The 22,733-nt window shown below is 44.9% G+C and overlaps 1 protein-coding gene across 2 annotated transcripts; it reads left to right on the top strand.

The window, feature by feature from the left end:
- The first annotated feature begins 913 nt into the window (after positions 1-913).
- On the top strand, positions 914-21,708 carry LOC125536883 (serine/threonine-protein kinase 24-like). Of its 2 annotated transcripts, XM_048700174.1 has the most exons (20): positions 916-1,235; positions 2,386-2,442; positions 2,923-2,950; positions 3,064-3,186; positions 3,346-3,457; positions 4,476-4,513; positions 4,621-4,674; positions 18,300-18,368; positions 18,439-18,555; positions 18,667-18,735; positions 19,208-19,287; positions 19,396-19,527; positions 19,599-19,872; positions 19,953-20,045; positions 20,150-20,314; positions 20,398-20,522; positions 20,609-20,729; positions 20,979-21,103; positions 21,180-21,341; positions 21,432-21,708. In XM_048700174.1, the coding sequence occupies exons 1-20, from the start codon at positions 1,141-1,143 to the stop codon at positions 21,469-21,471; spliced, it is 2,079 nt and encodes a 692-aa protein (XP_048556131.1). In that variant the 5' UTR covers positions 916-1,140; the 3' UTR covers positions 21,472-21,708. The 2 variants fall into 2 exon arrangements, with proteins under 2 accessions (XP_048556132.1, XP_048556131.1); XM_048700175.1 differs by lacking the exons at positions 20,979-21,103; positions 21,180-21,341; positions 21,432-21,708 and having other exon boundaries at positions 914-1,235; positions 20,398-20,514.
- Positions 21,709-22,733: the final 1,025 nt, after the last annotated feature.

Genomic DNA, 22,733 nt, shown 5'->3' with positions numbered 1-22,733 from the left:
CCTCAAGTCCGGCACGAATAGGAATGATGGCTCAAGCTCAAACCAATCAATTGGGTTGGACGATGTTGTCGTGATGAATGGAAAAGTCACCGTGACAAAGGACAACCGCCAAGTCATGGGAAACAAGTGGGAGAAGGCACGTGCTGTCCGTGATGCTGCGGCTACCAAAATGTTGTCGACATGGACGAACATTTTTTCGGCAAGGCAGAACAAGAAGGAGAAGAGGTACAAGCTCATATTGGATTCGCAAAAGGAAGGAATGAAGTGGGACCGGAAGATGGCGGAGAAGAAGCTGAAACTTGAGGTCAAAGACTGAGCTCGAGAAGCAACAAGCGGCGATCAAATGGGATCCCGAGAAGGCCAAGACATTTGGTGACATAGAGCTTGAGAAGAAAAGGTTCCAACTCCGCACGAGACGTGGAAGATGCGAGGATCATGTTGGCGGACGAGACCCTCTATGATCAGCATGCGAAGAAGTGGCTTGTGGACAAGAAGATGGAGATCAACGATCGTAGGAAGTACGAGGCGGCGAGGGCGGCTGCGGCCCGGATGCAGGCGGAGGAGGCTGCCCGGATGCAGGCAGAGCAGGAGCATGCGCCCACCCAGTAATTCGAGGCCATATGTCACCCTCGGACATTGATTTTATTTTGCCATGTTTGGTTTGTTGACTATGATATATTTGCTTTATTTCGAACTTTGGCAGTTGAACAGTTTGTATCATATAATTGACGTGTATGGATTGTATGTATTTGAGAATCGAAATTTGCGGCATGTGGATGCCGGATTTGCCAAAGTCCGGGTGTAACCAAACACACGATAGCGGACATCCCCACCATCCAGTCCCCTTCCCGCCTCTGACAGACTGACACCGCTGCCCCACCTTCCAGCTCTTCCACGCGGCCCCACCACCTTGGCCACTCCAGCTCGCCCAGATGAACAAACCAAACACCTGCACCAAATCTCGCGACATGTAAAAATGGGCCAAACCAGAAGCAGCCAGCCGCCGACGAGGGAGTAGCGCGACGCGAGCACGCCCACGAATCCTGACCCTAGCCCCGAAGGAGGAAAAGGAGGACGAATCCGGTCGTCTCCTCTTCCCTCCAAAACCCTAGCCGCGGCGGAAGCGAGATCTCAGGGACGATGTCGGACTCGGCGTCGATGGCGGCCGCCACAGAGGCGCGTTTCAGCAACCGCGACCTCATCGGCCGTGGCTCCTTCGGCGACGTCTACAGAGGGTTCGTTTGTTGACCTGCCCTCCCCCCTCCATCGTCGCGAACAAAGTTTATTTAATTCTCTTCTTCCTCCCTTGTACGCGGATTTTAGCTGATGTTCCTCGGTGGCGGCTAGTGTAGCCTTTCGTTTCGCTTTTGATCGAGCAGCATTGGGGATTAGAGTGTCAACAGGGTACGTCTCATGGCGAATTGGGACATTAGGCGGCATGATTGAGGCACTTAAGTAGCCAATCTAGTGCTGCTCGTGGCGTTTTTCACTGATTTATTCCTGTTAGTAAGGTGGCATTGGTGATTTGATCAGGATCTACGTCGATAGGGTTCTATTTTAATGCAGGGTAAGGGATTTACGGAAACAAGCAGTGCTAATTCGGTCAATTTAGTGCCTATCAGGCTATTAGAGATAGGCCACAAATTTGTGCTAATTTGGTTTTAGATAGCAGGGCTTCACTCTGTGTGAGAATTTGTCCCTATTATGAGTATCATTGCCAGTTCCTGCTAAATTATATAAAGCTGGATTTGTCATCTATTCGACTACTGTAGTGCAAGCAACAAAATAAACCAAATGTTATGCGATGCTATTCTTATTTTCACTATGCTCCTGATCATTAAGCTAGTTAATTTGTGATTGCTCAACCAAATATGAACCAATGGTTCACAAGTGTTGTTTTCAAACACGTTATGTTTATTTTCAGTAGATGTCAAATTTACATGTATTGTCCTGAAATGATTAGTACATAGATGCCAGCATGTTATCTCAACAGAGGATGAAATAACTTGAATGATAAGTTGTTATTCGCTTTTCAATAGAATTTGTTATGCTGTCTAGTGCCAGTATGTTTAATGGTTATTTTGTTGTGTACCTGTGTCATGCCTTCCACAAATTATACACATAGAGGCCAGCATGTTTAATGGTTATTTTGTTGTGTACCTGTGTCATGCCCTCCACAAATTATACACATAGAGGTCAGCATGGTATTTACATAGAGGATGAGATATATATATATATGCACTAATTTCTGGATCCACTTTGTAAGCTATTGGATATTTTCTGGGCCATATGTAGTCCATGACTTGTATTTCTTATCCTTTTCTTCTGTTTTGTTGGGATGATACATTTAATGCTTATCGAATATTTACCTGTGTTCATTCATAGGTTTGACAAGGAACTCAGCAAGGAGGTTGCAATAAAAGTTATTGATCTGGAAGAAGCGTGAGTCTCTAGCGTAAATTTCACTTTGACTCTCTGTATCTAAAGCAGCATATTATATTTAATAGGTTTACACTATAAAATGTAAGTGCACCTGTTGTTAATTGCATTATTTGCTGCTATTTAAACCATGGTTCCATTTACTTTGGGATGTGAAAAAGATGTAGTGTACTAATACTAATATATTTCACAACCTTTATTCTACACAATGCATTTAAATAGGAAACATAAAAAATTGCATCCTTGTTGCAGTGAGTTCAGCCTGGTTGCATTACATTTCCTCTGATTAGTGTTCTAAACCTAGCGTAGAACTATATCATGTCATCACATCATTTTTTTGTAAAACAACTTTTTTTATCATGAAAACATGTTTGTTTATGTACTGTAGGAAAATGTAAACCGAAGATAACCTTATTTCATATTGGTAACTGAATTGAAGGATTTTATCTAACTTCTAATGTACTTTTAACCTATTCTATGCAGCGAGGATGATATCGAAGATATCCAAAAGGTTTTACTTCCACCTTATGCACTATGCTGAGTATTAGGTTATCATGGCGTATCAACTTACTGTGCAATTAAGACAGAAAAAGCTTTTCTAAAAGGATTTGTTTCATGTTGCAGGAGATATCTGTTTTGTCACAATGTCGGTGTCCATATATAACTGACTATTATGGCTCTTATCTTCATCAAACCAAACTGTGGATAGTAATGGAGTACATGGCTGGTGGTTCTGTTGCTGACCTAGTATGTCCTGTATATTCTATATCTTGATGGACACAACACAATACTTGACACCATGTAGATAGTAGATCAAGTGTATTTGATGAATATTCCAGTTCATAGTCAGCGCAAACTACTTGGTTCAAATTGTGATGTTCCTGCGACTTCTATTTCCACATGTAGCTTCAAGCTGGCCCTCCTCTGGATGAAATATCTATTGCATGCATTCTAAGGGACTTGTTACATGCAGTTGAATATCTGCATTCTGAAGGAAAGATTCACCGTGACATTAAAGGTCTTTATTACTCCTCTTGACTCCTTTCTTTCTTATTATCTGCATTTGCCTTGCAAACATTCAATACTGTTTTGAGAAAATACCAATCGGATAACCCCTAGAACTCCCAAGCAGCATCAATCTTCCGAGGATGCAAAATGGAAGTGATCCTACCATTAAGCTGTGTTTGCTTCAGATGTTTTGTGGGTAATTTGTCTGTCCAGATTGATCCCCTTGCCGCTTAGTGTGTTAGGTCTCTCTTTCTAGTTGGTATTCTTTCCTGCCTTGGCTGCTGCGGCTGTTATGACCACTGTAGTCAGACTTAGCACCACTCTGTTAAACACAACAAAGAACCCCATGGAATCAAATGTCTGATCACCCCAGCATTCTCTTGCGATCCTTACTCGGTTACCCTTGAAGCACATTGAACCTGGCCTGCATTACCGTGTTCTCCTTTGTCTAATGGGCAAGCAACCAATCATATTTTTTTACCGTATCAAAGGTTACACGCACGGACATGACCTTTCAAATAGATGCCTTTCTGCAATGGAGAAACCGTTTCTACAACTGTATTGTCTCTCTCATGTAATCTTGCACATAAATGCTAGTGTTACACATGCATGAAAAGGAAAGGGAAAGGCAGGAATGGAATTAAGGATTATAGATAGCCATGTATATTCCAACTAAAAAATAAGATAGCCATGTATATGTATGTGTGGCACAAAGATTCCTTTGCGATAAATTTGTATGCAAGCCTTTTCGTTCCCTTGTTTTGCTAATGTGAGAGCAAATGAAGGTTTTGGTTGGTTGTTCGTAAGGATTCAATGCTCCGGTGATGCATGTTAGCTAAAGGATGACGCAAATTAATATGCAGCAGTCAGTTTTAGATTAAATAAGGACAAGCTATTGTGCAAGCATTAAGGACTTATTAATATGGGGATGTGTTCTTCAGTGCATTGCATATTTTTTTATATACCTCGTTATTTACTTCCAAGTATAATTCAAATCATAACAGACAACACCATGTCATGTTTTACAGCGGCAAATATCCTCCTGACTGAAAGCGGAGATGTGAAGGTATCACTTCTGTAGAGCATGCAGATGATTCTGTTTTTTGTACGGTTATTACTGCATAACATATAATATATATTCCTAAAGTTAATACGTGTATTTATGTTCCTTAGGTTGCAGACTTCGGTGTCTCTGCACAGCTGACTAAAACAATGTCTAGGAGGAAGGTAACGTCTAAACTTCTAACCATGTGCATCAGGAACCTACTTACTCTTCTCAGCTGTAGCTTTAATTGACTGGGCTGTATATATAATGGTTATACTAATAAGGGAAGCTTTGAAAAAGAATTAGGCCTCCTTTGGTTTGTAGGAATCTTATAGGATTTCTATAGGATAGGATTTACATAGGAAAATTTCCTTTGAATCCCTTTGGTTTGTAGGAATGGATTTCCTATTCCTATGTAGGATAGGAATGAACCCTTCACATTTTGGAGGAAAAAAAACATTAGCTGAGACTCAATGGAAAAATTCCTATCCTATGCATCAAATGACATCTCTTTCTCTATAGGAATTGAGATACATGTCATCTCACTTCCTATGATTTTTCTATTCCTATAACATTTCTATCCCGTGAACCAAAGGAGGCCTTAGATTTAGCGTCGGTTGGTATTTACTGTAGCTGCACTCACCTAAATAATTGTTATTTTACACGTGTAAACTGGCAGTTCCTATCGCTGACAAATTTTGCTGTGTTTTATATCCTATGCTCTGAATTATTCAGAAGCTTTAATCCATTCCAGCTTGAGTGAATGCTGCATATAAATGAAAGAATTCCTTATTTAACACTTCTAAATTTGGTTGCCCTATTTGACACTGTCAAAATATTTTCTCCCTATCTAACACCATCTTTAGATTTTGTTCCCAATATAACACTTCCGTCCATTTTTTAACCTAATGGTGTTAAATGACATGTGAAATGACAAGTTTATCCCTGGCACTAGAAGCACCTAAGTCAGATCAAGTTAACTGGCATTTGCTTTCACCCGGCCGACAAATCCCTCGTACTCGGGAACATTGAGCGGCACAGGAGACGGGTGGCCGCGTCGCTCCGGAGCACCAACCGATGTAGACCTTCCTTGCCGGCACGCCGCACGAGCATATGCTGTGGTGGAGTGTCGGTTTAGGATGCTAGATCGATTCACCCAAATGCAGCGCACCTACGTGCAAAGCTAGCTCACAAACACACAAGTAGCTCGATTGATTTTCCCTAGAAACAAGCTAGCTCACAAACACACAAGCAACTCGATTGATTTCTCCCTAGAAGCAGAACGAGCACGTACGACGTACGTACTTGCTTGATGTACTTGTTCGTAGTCTAACCTTTTGGCTTATTTTGAAGCCCACCCTCAAATAAGACACCTGAATAAAGAAAAGGAGCGAATAGATGTTTGAGGGCATAATTGTCATTTCCCGTGCCATTTAACACCGTTTGCACAAAAAATGGAAGGAAGTGTTATATTGGGATCAAAATTTAAAGTTTGTGTTAGATAAGGAAGAAATATTTTCTCAGTGTCAAATAGGGAAAGAAAATGTAGGACGATGTTACATAAGGAATTCTCTCCATATAATTTGCCACCTCTTTTCTTTTTTTGATGTTATGTCTTTTAGTGCAAAATATAGCTTCTCCCCATTGTACTGAATAGACTTCTGTTGACATCATAGTAGCTTGTCCTTCACTGAGTGCATGTGGGCTGTTTTTAGTTGCGGAAGGCAATTTATTCAGGGTTCTAAAATTGGATACAAATAGGCTAGCTGGCTGTTCACGAGGAACTAACTAACAATGGCTAATTTTCAGTGGAACTTGGTAAAGAAATGTTATATATGTGTCATTTTCCCTTTAAAAAATGTTTGAATTTTGTATGACTTGATTGAATCAGTATTCATATTCATAAACTAGTTTGTTATGGAGCAAATTGCCTAAGTAGATGGTTTCCAAACCCCAAAACAAACTTCATTGGGGTAAGAAACCTTGCTTTTTGCTGAGGGTATGCTGTACTCCATTATATTGCTTGTTGTGTTGCTCTTCATTTTCATTTGCAATCATAATTGCTTGTTACTCCCTCCGTTCCTAAATATAAATGTTTTAGATATTCTCTATTTTCTCAGATTCGTATGCATCTAGATGCGTTTTAGTGTGTATATTCACTAATTTTAATCCGTATGTAGTCCATATTGCAATATCTAAACCATCTTATAATTAGAAACGGAGGGAGTACTTTGGAATTCAAGTGGAAGAATGTTGGCACATACTCTTGTAAGTTGTAACATTTGGTTAGGGCCAAAGCGGATGATTGGATTTAGCACCAACCGATCTGGGCAGCATGGAGAAAGCAACATTGGTTATTATTGTGCATCTTGTTGTCATGGGTTTTGCTGATAAGAGAGGCAGAATGTAGGGAAGAAAGGGGAACACGAGTTGTCAAAAAAAAAAAGGAATGGGAAGGTGTGGATCGTTCATGGAAAGAGCACTAGTTATGCTTTCCATATGTGCAACCTGTCATGCCCCGATCTCTGGATCGCGAGCGACCAGGAGTAGGCAGGAAGAGAGGGTAGTTGGGGTGAGAGACTTGGAGAGGAAGGTGACGAGAGAACAGGGATGAGAATTCAGATCACTTCAGTGCATAATTCTCACGTTACAACATAGAACACGTTACAACATAGAACGCTTAAATATCTGCAAAACGCACACAGACACATGCCAGCTGGCCTAGACCATGCATGCAACAACCCCGCCTAAGGGCACAACCACTAGTCACACTGCAGTGGTGTGCGATGCAAGTGTGACATTCTCCCCTCCTTCAAATTGACCCCTTCTTCAGTGTGCTCCTCGGACCAAATTGTTGCCGTAGGGTAGCGCGGTGAAGAACCTCATAGTCCTCCTAGGTCACTGTGTCTGGTGGACTAGCCCACTGGATCTTGAGCTGCACGACAGCGTTGCATCATGCACCTGTCGAGAATGGCAGTTGGGACCGCATCGACGATCGTCTGGTCGACAACTCGGGTGATGAGGAACAATAGATGAGGAACATGAAAATATAATCATATGTCAAATCTGTTTGGCTACTTCTAGATACTTCTGTTGCGGTCTGGTATTTCTTTTCTTTTCTTTATCCTACCTACTGTTTTCTAGAGTCTTCTAGTTGTGAGTAGCTATGAGTAGAATGGTGAACCTTAAATAATGTTTCTAGAGTATTCCAACTATAAGTAGAAGTACGTGAAGGCTTCCCAAAGCCCTATAAATAGAGGTCCTCACCTCTACTTTGTACCGAGACTATGTACCCTACCTATAATAGAACTTGTTGTTCTTATCTAAGATCTTGGAGTAGATCTTGTGCCCTAGGAGTTCTGGATTGAACTCTTGCTGCCCTATCCGCCTACATTCGCCTCTAGAGCGATATCTAGCGCAGCACGTTGAATCTGTTCCTTCAACACTTGCGCTGTACACATTGTAGTGGCAAGGTGGAGTTGCTCCTCCACAACCTTTGTGCTGCTTCAGGTGGTATCAGAGCCTCGTTGACCCATAATCGTTCTTGCTGCCCTCTTCGAGAGCAAGTTGCAGCAAGCAATGGAGCAATTGAAGAAGAGGATGGATGCTGCTGAACAACAAATCAAAGAGCTGCGTGAAGATCTTAATAGGAGATTTGACCAGCTGGTTGAGATGATAAGAAAGGGTGTTCCCCCTGCTACCAATGAAGGGGATTCATCTAAAGAAGAGGAAGATGTTCATCAAGGAAGGAGAGGTAATCTTGGAGCAAGACCGCCACAACAACATGTTCAACGTGCTTCAAGAAGGCCAATTTATGTTGAAGCTTCTGAAGGTGAAGAATATGATGATGCCCTTGAAGAACCAAATCTCTATGCATATCGGAGAGCGCCCAACCCTACATATGCAAGAGATACATACAAGGTGAAAGCTGAGATCCCAAGTTTTAACGGAAATGTTGACATTGAAGGGTGCCTGGATTGGTTATATGAAGTGGAGACTGTTTTTGAGGTCATGGAGGTTTCGGAAGATCCTAGAGTTCCTTTGGTCGCATACAAGCTGAAAGAAGGAGCCGGTGCATGGTGGCATCGCGTTCAAGAGGAGTGCAGGCTGAGAGGAGAACCTCGTGTTAGAACTTGGCGACAGATGAAAGGCCTCTTGAAAGGGAGATTTTTGCCCGCTGATTATGACCAGATCCTATTTATCCAATTTCAAAATTGTGCTCAAGGAAATAGGACTGTTTCAGATTACACGGAGGAGTTTCTAAGGCTACAAGTAAGGTGCAACCTTGCTGAAACTGAAGAGCAACAAGTTGCAAGGTACATCAATGGTCTCAATGATGCTATTCAAGATCGATTGATGATGCAACAAATCTGGTCCGTTGATCAAGCACAAGCTCTAGCCTTAAAGGCCGAGAGGTTTGTGAGGATGAGAAAGACAACTAAGGCTCCATATCCTCCATATCCTCATACCGAAGGCTCATCTAGGAGCCAACCTAATAGAGTGGAAGAAAAGACCACTCCACCAAAGACAAAACAGCCCATCCCGAAACAAACTAGAGGCAAGGGTAAGGCAAATGAAGGCCCAAAGTGCTATAAATGTGGTAAAGAGGGACACATATCCAGCAGTTGCCCACTAAGGAAATTTGTTAACACGACTATCCATGATGGTGAAAGCAATGAGGAACAATACGAATCTGAAGATGTAGACGGACAAGAGGTTTGTCAAGAAGAAGGTGAAGAGGTGGTATGTGTGATCCAGCGTCTCCTATGTTCCACACCACAACTCGATGACACACAACGGAAGAAAATATTTGAGAGCAAATGCACGGTGAATGGCAAGGTATGCAAACTAGTGATAGTTGCGGCTGCGAGAATCTTATCTCCCAGAAGTTGGTGGACCATTTAAAGCTTGAAACCCATGATCATCCAAATCCCTACACTATTGGATGGATCAAGAAAGGAGTGAATATGAGGATCACCAAACAATGCAACCTGCCACTTCCTTTGGGTAAGCATTATCGCCCAAATGTGTTGTGTGATGTGGTTGACATGGATGCCAGCCATGTTCTTCTTGGGAGGCCTTGGCAATTTGATGTGGATACTACACACAAGGGCAAGGAAAATTCTTACTCTTTCATTTGGAACAAGAGAAAGATCATTATCTTACCAAACAAAACCGAAGGTAATACCTCTAAGGAGGAGGGGAAAACTATGTTAACTATCTCCCATACCTCTCATGAGTTTATGGAAGACTTGAAGGAGGCAGATTTGTGTGCTGCAATTGTTGTAAAGGGAGAAGAGCACCTGACTGTTGAAATTCCAGCAAAAGTATGTGGTTTATTGGCAGAATTTTAGAACATACTTGGGGAGCCACATGGCTTGCCACCGATGAGAGGAATTCAACATAGAATTGACTTAATTCCGGGAGCAAGTCTTCCTAATCTTTCACACTATCGAATGAGCCCAAAGGAGCATGATATATTGAAGGAGAAGGTGGAGGAATTGTTGCAAAAGGGGCACATTCGAGAAAGTATTAGCCCATGTGCTGTACCAGCCCTACTCGCGCCAAAGAAAGATGGATCTTGGCGCATGTGTACGGACAGTAGAGCCGTTAACAAGATCACCGTAAGGTATAGATTCCCTATTCCCCGTCTGGATGATATGTTGGATCAGCTTAGTGGAGCAAGAGTGTTCACAAAGCTAGATTTAAGAAGTGGATATCATCAAATCCGTATAAGACCCGGGGATGAATGGAAAACCGCCTTCAAGACAAAGGAAGGGTTGTTTGAATGGCTAGTCATGCCATTTGGACTCTGAAATGCACCGAGTACCTTTATGCACTTAATGAATCAAGTCCTTCGGCCCTTCTTATCCCACTTTGTTGTGGTCTATTTCGATGACATCTTAGCAAGGATGAGGATGAACACTTTGATCACATTTGAAAGGTGCTAGATGTACTAAGGGAAAATGAGCTCTACGTCAACTTGAAGAAATGTGTTTTCCTGCAAACACAACTTCTTTTCGTAGGATTCGTCATAACATGTGACGACATTCGTGTTGATGATTCTAAGGTTGAAGCAATCCGAGAATGGCCAACTCCTAAGACCATTTCTGAGGTAAGAAGCTTTCATGGCCTTGCAACTTTCTATAGGCGATTTGTGAAGAATTTCAGCACTATCATGGCACCTATTACCGAGTGTTTGAAGAAAGGAAAGTTCCAATGGACAGAAGCAGCTGAAGCTAGTTTCAATGAGATTAAACAAAAACTTTCACAAGCTCCTGTCTTGGTGCTACCTGATTTCAACAAGACTTTTGAGTTGGAGTGTGATGCAAGTGGAGTAGGCATTGGAGCTGTCCTATCTCAAGAAAGGAAGCCCATTGCTTTCTTTAGTGAGAAGTTAAGTGAAGCTAGACAGAAATGGAGTACCTATCAACAAGAATTATATGCTGTTTTCAGAGCGTTGAAAACTTGGAAAGTCTATTTGCTGCCTAAAGAGTTCATTGTTTATAGCGACCATCAATCCTTGAAGCATTTTAGAAATCAAAAGCATGTTGACCGCATGCTAGCAAGATGGGCAGCATATCTGGAGAGGTTTAACTATCTCATTGTGCATAAATCTGGAATAACTAACAGGGTGGCCGATGCTTTGAGTCATCGTGCATGCCTCTTGACTTCTTTTGAAGCTGAACTTTCGTGCATGGATCAAATAAAGGAGTTGTATGAGGGTGACGAAGACTTTGACCATGTTTGGGTAAAGCACGCAAGGGGCCAACCATTAGGTGATGACTATTTGATGCAAGATGGATATCTCTTCAAAAAATTGTTTGTGCATTCCAAGAAGTTCTCTACGTGACAAGCTGGTTAGAGAGCTCCATTCGTGATCTTAGTGGCCATGTTGGACGGGACAAGACTGTCGCTAGCCTGGAAGCTCGCTACTTTTGGCCACAACTAAAGAGAGATGCTGGAAAGTTTGTTCAGTGATGCCCTATATGTCAAACCTACAAAGGCCAAGTCCAGAACACAGGGTTATACATGCCTTTGCCTGTTCCTGTCGCTCCATGGGAGGACATCTCTATGGACTTCGTCTTGGGCTTGCCAAGAACAAGACGAGGGAGTGATGCTGTGTTTGTGGTCGTGGACAGATTCTCTAAGATGGCTCATTTCATTCCATGCCGCAAGACAACGGATGATCATCATGTGACAAACCTATTCTTTCGAGAAGTGGTCAGAGTTCATGGAGTTTCAAGGTCCACCGTCTCAGATCGTGATAGCAAGTTTCTTGCTGCATTTTGGCTCACTTTGTGGAAGCAATTCAACACTGAATTGAAATTTTCTAGCACTTCTCATCCACAAACAGATGGACAAACGGAAGTGGTGAACAAGTTTTTGGGTAATCTGATCCGTTGCATTTGTGGAGAAAGAAAGGGGCAATGGGATTTGGCTTTATCTCTTGCAGAGTTCTCCTACAATAACTCCAAGCATAGATCCACAGGAAGGAGCCCTTTTTCCATTGTCTACACTAAAGTTCCAACATATGTGGTGGACCTGGTGAAGCTACCATCAAGGGGGAACTCAAAATCAGCATTGTCCTTTGCTGATAATTACACCGAGTTATTTGAAGAGATTCGCGGTTCTTTGGAAGCACAAAATCAGAAATATAAACAACTTGCTGATTGCAAAAGGAGGCCAAAATCATTCCAAGTGGGTGATAAGGTGATGGTCTACCTCCGAAAAGAGAGGCTGCCTTTAGGTGTTAAAGGGAAACTTAGGTAGCGAAGGTATGGACCCTTCTCTATTGTGAGGAAGATAAATGATAATGCTTATGTGATAGATCTTCCAAGCGATATGGGTATCTCCAAGACTTTCAATGTTGCGGACTTGACTCTCTACCATCCAGAAGAAGCGCTCTATGAAGATAACTCGAGGGCGAGTTCCAAACAACCAGGGGAGATTGATGAGGAACATGAAAATATAATCATATGTTAAATCTGTTTGGCTACTTCTAGATACTTCTGTTGTGGTCTAGTATTTCTTTTCTTTTCTTTATCCTACCTACTGTTTTCTAGAGTCTTCTAGTTGTGAGTAGCTATGAGTAGAATGGTGAACCTTAAATAATGTTTCTAGAGTATTCCAGCTATAAGTAGAAGTACGTGAAGGCTTCCCAAAGCCCTATAAATAGAGGTCCTCACCTCTACTTTGTACCGAGACTATGTACCCCTACCTATAATAGAACTTGTTCTTATCTAAGATCTTGGAGTAGATCTTGTGCCCTAGGAGTTCTGGATTGAACTCTTGCTGCCCTATCCGCCTACATTTGCCTCTAGAGCGATATCTAGCGCAGCATGTTGAATCTGTTCCTTCAACACTTGTGCTGTACACATTGTAGCGGCAAGGTGGAGTTGCTCCTCCACAACCTTTGTGCTGCTTCATCGGGGCAGCTCTCCAAACACCGACGTGTAGTTTGGTGTGAAGGGCTTGAGCTGTGACATGTGAAACACCGTGTGGACGCAACTGTCCGGTGGGAGCTCGAGCTTATAAGCAAGGTTGCCAATCTTGTCGATGATGGTGAAAGGGCCAAAGAATTTGTACGCCAGCTTAGCGCATGGCCGGCTCGCCATCGATTTCTAAACCTGAGGCTGGAGCTTTGGGAGAACTTGTTCACCCACTTGCAAGGCACGCTTGGTCGGGTTGCGATGAGCATACTTCTTGAAGCGCTTCTGGGCTCGCTCCAGTTGGGCACGGGGCCGGTGTAATGTGCGCCGCCAAGTCCCACTCCCACTCCTCGACTTCTGGCATGGTTGGTGGTGACTCGGGTTAGAGGTGCATGCTCCCTAGGTTTGCTTCCACTCCATAGAGGGTCTTGAATGGTGAACAACGGAGTGACCCCAAAGAGCTATACCAGAATTCCGTGGACAGCAGCCACCTGCACCATTGCCGAGGTGTGTCGTGGACAGCGAGCTCGCGCAAGAGAACATTGGTGAACACCTTGTCGCCGTCAGAGACAATGATGCCAGGACGCCGTGGAGCTTGACGATGTTGTCCAAGAATGCCCGCGTGACTTGAGTGGCGATGAAGGGGTGGAATAGAGGGATAAACTGTGCGAATTTGGTGAAGCGTTCGACCACCACCATGATGGCATCATAGCCCTCTGACTTTCAATCCTTCAACCGAGTCCATCGCCAGATTTGCCATGGCGCGATAGGCACAGGAAGAGGCGCTAGTTTCCCGGCCAGTTTCTTGAGCTTGTGTTTCACTTGTTGACAGAATGTGCACTGTCGCACATAGTTGTCGACGGCGGCCTTGAAACCATTCCACTCAAAGAGTTTCTTGGTACGGTGGTACGCGTCCGCTGCGCCAGAGTGGCCGACCACCGCACTGTCGTGCATTAGACCGGTCAGTTTGGTGTGGAGTGCAGTGTTGGTGCCGATCTAGAGGAGCGCCCCTTGCGGCGAATGAGCCCGCGGTGGAGCTCAAACCCCTTGGCGTTTGGGCTTTGTAGAGCCAATTGCTGGAAAAGGCTCCGCGCATCTTTGCTGGTTTCATATGAATTGGCCACCTGCTGAACCCATGCTGGTTGGCACATGGACAACGTGTCAACATTGAGCCGATTGCCGACACTGGGAAGGGCGCCTGCCACGTCGTTGTCGATACCGCACTTATACTGGAAGCGGAATTGAAGTCCAACCAACTTGGACATCGCCTTTCACCGAACTTCTGTCTTCAGATGCTGTTCCCCCAGCTTACACAGACTTTTGTGCTCGATGACGGTCTTGAAGGGGCAATGCTGGAGGTAGGGCCGCCACTTGTCGATGGTCATCATGACGGCGAGGAACTCTTTCTCGTAGGCTGGAAGCTTTTGGTTACGAGTGTCAGAGGGCCTTGTTGAAGTAGGCGACGGCGTGACCATCTTGGACGAGGACGGTGCCAATATCTATGTCGCAAAGCGAGAACCTTCGTGGTCACCATCGCCTTGAGCATGTTGAAGGCGAGCTGCACTTGATCCGTCCATGCGAAGCCTTTCTTGGTCAGTTATTGTGTCAGCGGCTTGGCGATGATCCCATAGCTTGGCACAAACTTATGGTAGTATCCAGTAAGTCCAAGGAATCCACAGAGCTCCGTGGCATTCGTTGGTGTTGGTCAGCGCGCCATGGCCTTGGTCTTGTCGCTGTCTGTGGTGACGCCTTCCCGAGAAATGGCATGGCCGAGGTAGTCAATGCGATCCCCCATGAATGAGCACTTGGACATCTTGGCGTAAAGCTTGTGCGTGTGCAACAGGTCGAGCACCGTGTGCAAGTGCAGTTCATGCACCTGGAAGTGGCACTGTAAACTAAAATGTCATCAAGGAAGACGATTACGAACTTGTGAATGTAGTCTGCGAAGATGGAGTTCATCAGGCATTGGAAGGTTGTCGGAGCATTTGTCAATCCGAATGGCATGACCAAAACACGACGTGTCAGTGGTGAGTCTTGAAAGCGGTCTTCTCATTAGCTTCATTCATGCGGATTTGATTATATCCCGCATGGAGATCGTGCTTGGAGAAGCATGTAGTGCAACCAGCTCATCCAACAACTCATCAAAGATCGGCCATAGAAATTTGTTTTTGGTCGTGTCGTCGTTGAGCCGGCGGTAGTCAAAGCAAAACCTCCATGTAGTGTCCTTCTTGACCAGCCGCACATGGTTTGCATAGGGGCTCATACTGTGGGTGATTATGCCTGAACGTAGCATCTCGCGAACGTGCCGTTTGATCTCGTCCTTTTGCAAGGGCTAGTATCGGTAAGGGTGGGTGTTCGCCGGTCGCCCCATCCATGAAAGTGACCGCATGGTCGTATTGCGGTTGCGGAGGCAGTCTCCCTGTGGCTTTGCAAATGCGTCTTCGAATTCGTTGATGAGGACGTGGATTGGCGCGGTGATGTCAATGTGTTGCGCCGTCTGTCGCATCCACCATAGCCAGCGCCCATACATCATTGCCCACGAGCAGTTTGCGGAACTCCTCGGGCTCTAGTGTGGACAATGTGCTTGCGGTCGATGGACGAACACCTTGGAGGGTCACGGACTCGCAGTTTGTGTAGATGGAGACGAACTTGTCTTGCCAGTGACTGTTCATTGGAGTAAACCGGGCTAACCCGGCTCCAGTGCGGACAATGTGCTTGCGGTTGATGGACGAACACCTTGGAGGGTCACGGACTCGCCGTTTGTAGACGAAGGAGACAAACTTGTCTTGCAAGTGACAGTTCATTGGAGTAAACTAGGCCAACCAGACCATGCCAAGAATGCCATCGTACGCGCCGGTGTCCAACTCGCGCATTGGCGTCGTGAATGTGTGCCCTTGCATCCACCATTTGAGCTCGGGAACAATGCGGGAGCAGGTGAGGCGGTTGCCGCTAGCAGCGTGCACCTCCACTGGTGGCAGCGCCTTGGTGACGGCACCGACGTGCTCGACGAAGGCCGTGTTGACGAAGTTGTGCGTACTGCCCAAATCGAGCAACATCAACATGACTTGGTTGCCCACAAGTGCCCGCAGGCGAATCAGAACCGTCCAAAGCATGCGCTGACAACAAGCAACATTGGTGCGGTCGCGTCGACGACATGATCGTGGAGAAGGGCGAGAGCATGAATTGCCTTGTCGGAGAGGAGCTCTCCATGCTCGCCCACCTGGATGGTGAGCAACTGTGCTTGGTGATTGCACTGGTGCTCCCTGCAGTAGCAGTCCCCTCACTTGAAACACAATCCGTTCACGTGCCGAAACTCGCGGAGCTGCTGCTTGCTGCTATAGTCGTCACTCTGCAGGTGAGGTGCCGCCGCGTGATGAAGGGGAACTGGTGGTGGTGGTGGAGGACTGTTGAAGTGTATGTGGATTGCCTAGCACTTCCCATCAGTTCGGACTTTTGGTTGCATTTGCTAGTGCATGAAGCTTAACATGGTATCAGAGCCAAGGTCTTGAGTTCAAGTCATGGCTTTCGCAATTTATCCAAAAATTGCTGCTGGCCCCCTTTGTGCACGTATAGGCCTTTTGAGCCATACCGTTGACTTTCCACGTCACACGTGAGAGGGGGTTTGAAGTGTATGTGTGTTGTCTAGCCCTTTCCATCAGTTTAGACTTTTGGTTGCGTTGGCTAGTGCATGAAGCTTAACAGGCCGGCAGGTAGAGGTCGAGCGCGCGGTCGTTGTGCCCCTAGCTCCTCATGTATGTGTGCTAGGACTGACGCCTGCATGATGCTCGACGGTGGCGGAAGGCACATCGCAGCGCGGTGACGAAGAATTTGGGACTGAGCGATGAGTCTAGCGTGAGCAAGTGGTACATGTGGGCCTCGAATGGTGCCTTGTACTCGATGACGCTGCCGATCTGACGCAACTGGAGAAGTTTGTGCATCTCGAGTTTGAACCCGCCTGAGCCAAACTCCTCGGTGATCTGCGTGCCCTTTACGCCCAGTCATTCCGAAGAACACTTGCCCCCCTCCCCCCGTGTCTTACCGCGCAGCACAAAATGCCTCCAATGTCATGCCTATGTGTGTTTGATGAAATGCATGAAGCTAGTGGGCTGCTTGCCCTTTGATGTATAGCGTCGCCGTTGTGACCCAGTTCTGTGATATGGCAGTGGTGCGCTGCCGTTGAATTGAGGGAACTCATGCTTGTGAGGCTTGGTGTGGTAGTCGTCGCGTCCGACACGATTAGGGGTGGCGCTTCCGGGATCTGCGAGTGCGCCGCCGTCCGAGTCGATGCGATGGCATGATTCGGCACTCCTGGTGTTTGCGGAATCAGAGGGGGCCGCTTGCCTCCAAGCCGGGCGAACGGGTCAGCCCGCGGTGCTGGTTATGAGCTTGTGGGGTGCGCGGCAAAGGCAGTGGTGGCAGCATGAGTACCGGAACCGAGCCATGTGGGGATGCCGACGCCTCCAGCGTCTTGCGCGTCTCATCCACATCTGCTTGGGTAAGATCAATTTGCTTGGTGAAGCGCGGAGCTCGTGCTGACACCTGATACCTGATCGTTGAAGCTGACTTGCGCTGCTTGTCGCTGTTGATTTTCTGCTCATCGAAGTGAGTGATCAAGCCTTTGATGAGGGCCTTGAATTAGTTGGTGCTCTCCTCCATGGCCAACAGGATGTGACAGGTCTGCGCGGAGGGCTTGGTGTTCGCCGTCGTCGCACTCATACCAGATCCAACCCTGCTTGGGACTTTGGGTGGATCTCGCCGGAGCGAAATATACACCCTTAGCGGTGGATGTCATGGATCCGGAGAGAGGAACAAGCAACTGACGACGAAGATTTCTTTTGGGGAAAACGCAGGTGGCTCTGGATACTGATTTGTCACGCCCTGATCTCTGGATCGTGAGCGACCAGGAGTAGGCAGGAAGAAAGGGTAGTTGGGGTGAGAGACTTGGAGAGGAAGAAGGTGAGAAGAGAGAACAGGGATGAATTCAGATCTCACTTCAATGCATAATTCTCACGTTACAACACAGAACACTTAAGTATCTGTGAAACGCGCGCACACACACACACATGCCAGCTGGCCTAGGCCACACACGCAACCAAGAACCCTACCTAAGGGCCCAACCACTAGTCACACTGCAGTGGTGTGTGGTGCAGGTGTGACAACCACAAGTATGTTTGCACCAGCCGAGCATGCACTAAATGGAATTCCCCTTATCAGTTGTTGTGGGCCCGTGGTAGTGTTTTAGCTTAACAGTGAACTTGTTGTTTCCCTTTGTTGGAATTGTGTACAAGAAGCATAATTCGTTTTTTATTTCAGATAGATCAGCTAAGAATATGCCATAGTATGTTGCTAATGCCTAATGGCTTTGATTTGCCCAGACATTCGTCGGAACTCCCTTTTGGATGGCACCTGAGGTTATTCAAAATTCTGATGGGTACAATGAAAAGGTGCTTGCCAATTTGTTGAACCTTTTGCTTCATAATGAACTTTGTTACATAAGCTTTTGTCTCAATGCAGGCAGATATCTGGTCTTTAGGTATAACTGCTATAGAAATGGCAAAAGGTGAACCCCCGTTGGCAGATATTCACCCCATGAGAGTTCTTTTCATGATACCTCGTGAAAATCCTCCTCAGGTCACTGGAGTACTTTTAACAACTATTATCAAGTACTTCATTTCAGTTTATCAAAGCATCTGTTTTGCATTTTTTGCAAGAAAATAAGTATTATATTTTTTTAACATGCAGCTTGATGAGCATTTCTCTAAACCAATGAAAGAGTTTGTGTCACTATGTTTAAGGAAGAATCCAGCAGAGGTAAAATTCTTATAATGTACCAGGAAGCACTTCCTCTGCACTTGTTCAGTATAGAAGTTTCAGATTCAGAAAAAATTACCGTGTGTTATCACTTTGCTTTGTTCTTTTGAACATATGCAGTGTCACTCTTCTTTTTATAATTTCTTGTTGTCCGTCGTGACACTAGTTCTGTACTGGCCAAATTTGGGAGTCCCACTAGCTAGAAGGCTACAACTAACATTACGAGATGCCATGAAGGGTTCCAGTCCTGCCAGATGTAACCTTTAGTATAAATCTAGTACATAATTCTATCTAGAAGTATTTGACAATTTAGTAGTTGCTATGCTGAAATTTAGAATTTTCTTTTTTTGTGTAAGTCCCTGGGTCATCTTATTTGAGACTAAGGTAGTGTCATGTCTAAGCTGGAAAGAGTGCATTTTATAGTCTCTGTCGTTTTTGCTTAGTGCTGTTCATGTGTATTACTTTCTCACAGAGGCCTAGTGCTAAGGAACTTCTTAAGCACCGTTTCATAAAAAATGCCAGAAAAACTCCAAAGCTTCTGGAGAGAATAAGGTATGTGATGTTTTTCTTTACACTTCTTAGTGAAACAATGTTTGACTAATAATTCAAGTGTATCGATATCTCATTGTCTTTGTGTGCTTCTGTTGGTGTTATTGGCAGAGAGAGGCCAAAATTTACAGTAAAAGGTAGCATCGATGCCACGCAAAATGGTCAAACACATATCGAAGAAGATGATTATGGAGGTACTATTAAGGTTGATAGAAATACAAGACATGCAGCCTCTCCTTCCAGGTATGTTTGTCAAAATAGTTAATAAGCTTTGTTTTGTCTTCATGGGCTTGATTATTTTTGATCTACGGTAGTCAAGGAACAGTTAGGAAAGCTGCTGGCTGGGATTTTCCTGATAGATCGGAGGGCACGGGAACTGTTCGAGGTGGTTTGAGACCACCACAAATAACCTCCACCAAGGATGGTAGATTTGATATGCCTCAGAATCCAAGTACACTAAAACGTACAGTTGATCGAGAAAACCAATGGAGAACATCTGGGACTGGATCTGAAGAATCATCCTCAACAAACATGTCTAAGAAAGAAGCTCAAACTGATCATGGGAGGCTAGAAAGTTCTACAGAATACGTGAGATTTCCATCTACACGTGCAATCTGTAAACTCCTGATTAATGGTTAATTCTGATTTTAACCATGGCTTCTTGTCAGAATGACCAATCTGTAAGTGGGTCTGGAACTGTGGTGTTACGCTCTCCAAGAGCATCTCAGGTCTACCCAGCAGGTCCTAATCACAGTTCTAAGGTACATTGATATCAGTCTTGGGTTTTTAATATTTGCGATCCTACCTTACCCTGCACGCAAGATACTAAGATAAGCAGCAGCATCTGATTCATCATATTCATTAGCCTCCCAGCAGATTCTCCTCATACGAAGATATGTCTATCAGTGGGACAGTTGTTAGGAATCTAACTGAAGAAGCAGAAACACCACGATCTTCAAGGTCAAGGCTGGGGACTCTAGAAAAAACATCAAATGCTTCACTTGAGGATAGTGCTACTAACCTTGCGGAGGTAGCGGACATGAATGTTTTGTTGCCAAATGCTCGCTTGCTTGGTAGATGCATATTTATAATGCACTTGAGCAATATACGCAGGCAAAGGCTGCTCTACAAGCTGGGTTCAGAAAGGGAAATGCTCGAGAAAGACCAGCCACCAACAAACATGAAAAGGAATCACATGAACCTAGATTTTCTGGGGTAAACAGTCATGAGGTTCGAAGGTATTTCAAGTTTAGTTTAAGTGTTGTTTGACTTACACGTGTGCTGTTTATATCATTCCTTAAAGAAAGTATGTTCCTTGTCCTAGTGAGAATGTTGACTCGCAAAAAGGTCGCAAATCACGGCAGCCATCCGATGGGCAATCAGCTCCCCGAGCTTCTGCAGCTTCACCTGCACTCTCATCCTTGATAATTCCTTCTCTGAAAGAGGTAAACTATATTAGACGCGTTAACCTCGCGCCCTGTTATTGGAGTACATTGATTTTGCATTAGTGCCTCTTAACTCTCGTGAAGACTAGAGTGGGTTCAACTAAATGCTGATGGTCTTTATAGGAACCAAATTGAATGCTAGATAATCAAATCCCAGTAACGGTTTAGCTGTGCCATCACTGTGATATTCCAATATTGATCTTTGCATCCCTCCAGAAGTGTCTTCCAACTTTAGAATTTCTCTTGTAGGCTTCTGGTGACAAGTATGAAGGACCTGTTGTTCATGCAGTCCTCAGTTCTTTGATGGATCTAGAGCAAGAAATACCTGGATCCTGTGAGGTATTGGTTGGCAGAATTCTACAGCGGCTAGGGAGGTACGACCTTGACTCTCACCGTGTGTGCTTGCTCACTTTCATACTGTGTCCTCAGCTTACTGTGCCTCATGTGCAGCTCGAAGGATTCGTCGTTGCAAAGTCTAAATGAGACGGCAATATCGATTTTTACAAAGAAACCTGAGCCCCCCTTGGAAGCTGGAAGCAACAAGAAACAAGCTAGTACGCCACCATTGGCTGCTCCTACCGTAAGCCCTCTGGCGAGGTTCCTTCTTACCAGGTTAGTCTAGAGACATTACACTCTTTGCCCATCTTGATATTAATGCACCCAAAACAAAGGGAAGTGTAATAGCTGTTATCATTGGTGCAGGTGGCAAAACCAAGTTTCCCAAGACCTTAACTCCGTTTGATCGAAAATTCTTCCATGTTTTGATTCGGTGTATAATTAATTTTGAGTGTACATAACTCTTTAGAAGAAACCCCATTCTGCTAGATGTTCTCAGCGGCTTGTGCTGCCATCTGTTTGTTCTATTTGTTTTGTTTTACTAGAACAACATATTTGCTGCCCATTTTCTAATGTAACTGCTACCGCCATACGTGCATGACATCTGAGATGCACAAATAACATATCCAAATCTTGCTGGTTATACTTGGGAATATTTGTGAATGACTTGTTTTGGGACTGGTGACAAAATCTAACCATCCATTTGTCCCTGGATGTGACCATGTGTAGCCTGTACATCTATTGTTGTCAACGGTTTACCGAGTGCAGAGGCAAAACCACGCGGGGTTCAGGTTGTTGGGAAGTGGAAATCCAGAGCAATAGGGGCTCTTTGATTCACAGGATTTGTAAAATGTAGGAATAGGAAAAACATAGGAATAAGTGGCATGATATCTTCAATGCTACAGGATTAGTAGTCTTTTGATAGTGATAGTGCGCAGGAAATATGTTGGATGCTTCACATGAGGTTGGAGTGGATGGAAATTTCCCTATGAAAACTAGTACAAATGAATCCTATGAAAGAGTTCCTATGGATTGTTAATCCTATGAATCAAACAAGCTACATAGGAAAAAGAAAACTACAAATTGGAATGCTTCAAAATTCCTTTAGGAATTCTTTGAATCAATGAGGCCTATAAGCCTCTACTAGGGAGAGATTTTCCTATGCGTATGGAATCCCTCCTACTACCCCAGGTGCCCAAATGGCAACAAGGGGAGGGAAGGAAATCCCTGACAAGAGCAGGTTTGTGGATCTGCGCAAGGCCTTGTCCACCATTGATAAGCAAGAACGCTGGGGTGGAAGAGGGAGGTGACATGAGCTGACGGAGGGGAGATTCGGGAAAAGAGGAGGGTGACAACCCCGATCCACTGGCATCGTGGGAGTGGGCTTAGAGCATTACTAGTAGAGCCCTCAAACCCCTAAAAATAACTGTTTTTTTTACAGTTTTCGTCGAAAAAAGCCGTAGACTAGAACCCCTTAACCCTCAAACCCTCAAATTTTTTTAAAGGTCTAACCCCAAACCCTCTTCCAATCCTCAAAAGTAAGGGTTGGGGAGTAAAACCTACCCGAACCCCCATTTGACGGTTATACTCGCGCGGGAGGGAAAAATCCTCCCAACTCCCGCGCCCACGCCCGCGACCGCCGCTGCTAGTCGCCCCCGTCGCCGGCGG

This window comes from Triticum urartu, chromosome 2 (assembly GCF_003073215.2).
Source record: "Triticum urartu cultivar G1812 chromosome 2, Tu2.1, whole genome shotgun sequence".
NCBI lineage: Eukaryota > Viridiplantae > Streptophyta > Magnoliopsida > Poales > Poaceae > Triticum > Triticum urartu.
This window is presented reverse-complemented; position numbering and strand designations above follow the sequence as displayed.

What these genes read in the sequence shown, in the direction of transcription:
- LOC125536883 (XM_048700174.1), top strand. Translation starts at nt 1,141, where the DNA reads ATGTCGGACTCGGCGTCGATGGCGGCCGCCACAGAGGCGCGTTTCAGC. An exon ending in TAGAAAGTTCTACAGAATAC is followed by an intron (nt 19,873 to 19,952) that starts GTGAGATTTCCA and finishes GCTTCTTGTCAG; the next exon opens with AATGACCAATCTGTAAGTGG. An exon ending in ATTCTACAGCGGCTAGGGAG is followed by an intron (nt 21,104 to 21,179) that starts GTACGACCTTGA and finishes CCTCATGTGCAG; the next exon opens with CTCGAAGGATTCGTCGTTGC.